Source organism: Camelina sativa, chromosome 20, assembly GCF_000633955.1.
Source record: "Camelina sativa cultivar DH55 chromosome 20, Cs, whole genome shotgun sequence".
Lineage (NCBI taxonomy): Eukaryota > Viridiplantae > Streptophyta > Magnoliopsida > Brassicales > Brassicaceae > Camelina > Camelina sativa.
In genome coordinates, this window is record NC_025704.1 from 126,734 (window position 1) to 129,959 (window position 3,226).

At 44.0% G+C, this 3,226-nt stretch overlaps 1 protein-coding gene across 2 annotated transcripts in view; it reads right to left on the minus strand.

Moving 5' to 3' along the window:
* The window catches only part of LOC104768277 (CBL-interacting serine/threonine-protein kinase 15), a 6,640-nt gene extending 3,643 nt beyond the window's left edge, over positions 1-2,997 (minus strand). The window contains exons 1-3 of one of the 2 annotated variants that reach the window (XM_019242286.1): positions 2,664-2,981; positions 1,965-2,270; positions 6-1,248 (exon numbers count right to left, since the gene is read on the minus strand). In XM_019242286.1, coding sequence (XP_019097831.1) covers positions 6-1,142 — 1,137 coding nt within the window. In that variant the 5' untranslated portion in view covers positions 1,143-1,248; positions 1,965-2,270; positions 2,664-2,981. Of the gene's footprint in view, positions 1-5; positions 1,249-1,735; positions 2,271-2,663 lie in introns of both variants that reach the window. The other variant, XM_010492204.2, reaches the window with a different exon arrangement.

The window sequence follows — 3,226 nt, forward strand, 5'->3', positions numbered from 1 at the left end:
GCAGCCTCAGCCGCCATCTTCACCTTCCATCCTTGTTCCTTGGTCCTCACTTTCATCTTGAGCTCCTTCCCTATCTCCACCAGCTTCTCTGTTATCTCAGACGCCTCTTTGTTCGTTGTAAATCTCATCTCCTCCTTCTCCTCTCCCTCCTCGAACAGCCCCGAGAGATCAAACCCCGTCGACAGAGATATTATCTCAAACGCGTTCAGGTTGATACACCGCTTCTTTTCCTTGTCTGCACTTGCGTTAGCGTTAGCGTTTGCCTCTGCGTCAACGTCAATGTCAACGTCAACGTCCTCTTCATCAACAGATCCTTTCTTCTGCTCTTGCTGCAGGCCTTTCCGGAACCAAGAGCTCTTCATTATCTTTTCAGTTGATACTCTGGTGTTGGGGTTAGGATCCAAGATCCTCTTGAGCAATCTCTTTGCCCCGGGAGCAAACCAGTTTGGGAACTTGACCTCGGCTTTGCCAATCTTCTTGTACAGCTCCATAAGATTGGAATCACGGAAGGGTAGATAACCGGCGAGCAAGACGTACAGTATGACTCCACAGGACCAGACATCGGCTTTGAAACCATCATAGCCTCTCCTGCTTATCACCTCAGGTGCAACATATGCAGGGGTGCCGCACGTGGTGTGAAGCAACCCATCTTGCCTTCTAGAGTCGGAAAGAGCGCTCAGACCAAAATCAGACACCTTAAGACTACCATCCTCGTCCAACAAGAGATTCTCGGGCTTCAAGTCCCTGTGGCATACCCCACGGCTGTGACAGTAGTCAACAGCGCGTACAAGTTGTTGAAAGTAGTTTCTGGCAACGTCTTCGCTCAGCTTGCCAGCAGAGACTTTGTTGAAGAGCTCACCTCCTTTGACGTGGTCCATGACGAAGTAGATTTTAGATTTAGTGGCCATGACTTCATGGAGCTCGACGATGTTAGGATGCCTAAGGAGACGCATGACAGAGATCTCACGCTTAATCTGCTCGGTCATACCAACTTTGAGGATTCTTTCTTTGTCGATGACCTTAATTGCAACACTATCACCAGATTTCAAATGCCTAGCATGGTACACCTTAGCAAAGGTACCCTGACCAAGAAACTTGCCGACCTCGTAACGGAGCATCAGCACAGACCCTTTCTTCTCCATTATTGACTCACTCTCTCTCACTCACACTCACAGACTAGACTAGTAGACTATATTAACTTAAAAAGATTAAAAAGAAGAACCTAGAATATACTAAAATGATGATGAACTCAGGAGGAGGCGAGAAGAGGAGGATCAACCGTCTTCGCAGAGATCATGCTNCTCCTGCTTATCACCTCAGGTGCAACATATGCAGGGGTGCCGCACGTGGTGTGAAGCAACCCATCTTGCCTTCTAGAGTCGGAAAGAGCGCTCAGACCAAAATCAGACACCTTAAGACTACCATCCTCGTCCAACAAGAGATTCTCGGGCTTCAAGTCCCTGTGGCATACCCCACGGCTGTGACAGTAGTCAACAGCGCGTACAAGTTGTTGAAAGTAGTTTCTGGCAACGTCTTCGCTCAGCTTGCCAGCAGAGACTTTGTTGAAGAGCTCACCTCCTTTGACGTGGTCCATGACGAAGTAGATTTTAGATTTAGTGGCCATGACTTCATGGAGCTCGACGATGTTAGGATGCCTAAGGAGACGCATGACAGAGATCTCACGCTTAATCTGCTCGGTCATACCAACTTTGAGGATTCTTTCTTTGTCGATGACCTTAATTGCAACACTATCACCAGATTTCAAATGCCTAGCATGGTACACCTTAGCAAAGGTACCCTGACCAAGAAACTTGCCGACCTCGTAACGGAGCATCAGCACAGACCCTTTCTTCTCCATTATTGACTCACTCTCTCTCACTCACACTCACAGACTAGACTAGTAGACTATATTAACTTAAAAAGATTAAAAAGAAGAACCTAGAATATACTAAAATGATGATGAACTCAGGAGGAGGCGAGAAGAGGAGGATCAACCGTCTTCGCAGAGATCATGCTTCCAAGTGGCGTTTTTTCTAGCATGCGAGGAGGGATGGAACCAGGGGAGAAGGGTGGTGGAAGCAGGGTGGTTTAGGAAGCGGGTGTCATGATGGAAGAGCGAGGAGGACAAAGGCCCAAAGGAGGGAGAAGGGATGTGAGAGATGGTGGTGGTAGAGCACTTGTGTTCAGCTGCTTTCAAATACATGTTTCTGCATTCCCTGGATCCGTAAATTTGCACACTCTTCTTCTTCAATTAAAACAATACAAACCTCCTGAAAAACAGAGAGAGAGAGAGCAATCAAACAAAACGAATTTTGAAATACTTCTGAGAAGAACAAAAAAAACACATTAATTCCACCAACCCAACACGGTTTGTTGGATGATGGATTGGGAATGAAAAAAACAGAGGAAAGTCGCAATCTTCTAATACCCTCTAAACAGAGAGAGATGCAAAGCCGATTGAGTAATATAATCTAATTAAGTAGAGAGATGGACGGACATCTAGGAACAGATCCAGAGAAACAAAACCACATTTTATTTTCTTTTCTAACTTCAGATTTGGTTTTCTCCGTCACAGAGGGGAGATAATAATATAATAGATCCATAGGAGGAGAAAGCAAGAATACATAGAGCATCGAAATCTCCCAAGTAGAAGAAGAATTTACCTTCAATTTGATGAGAGCGAGCGGGCGCTGCGAAAGAGAAAGAGAGAGAGAGAGAGAGAGACAAGTTTTGTTGTATGGGGCAGAGAGAGACAATCAGACAATAGAAAAAAGTGACGAAGATTACGAAACCCTCTCTTCCTCCTTCCTATATAGTTTTATACTACAACCAGAACAATATAGTAGGAAGGACCAAAGGAGGCAGCCAAACAAAACCCAAGTTGGCTGGCTGGCTGGCTACTTTTAAGGGAGGATTTGCGAAAATGCCATTCTTAGTAAATATCCCTTTTCTAATTTAAACGAAACAGAAGAGAACAGCCAACCTGTTTTCCTTTTTGGACTAACTCGTTTTTTTTTGTTTTTGTCATATCTTTTGATGTCTGCAAATTGCTTATTGGTTGGTTAATTTAATTGTGTGTAATTTATCAACTTGTGTGTTTTTTCCTTTTAATTACTACTACTAATATTATAACTTATCACTTCTTCTTCTTCTTCTTCTTCTTATCTTTCTATCATTAGCTACCCTTTTGCCACCAAACTCTTTTTTTTTTTTTTTTTTTATTTTT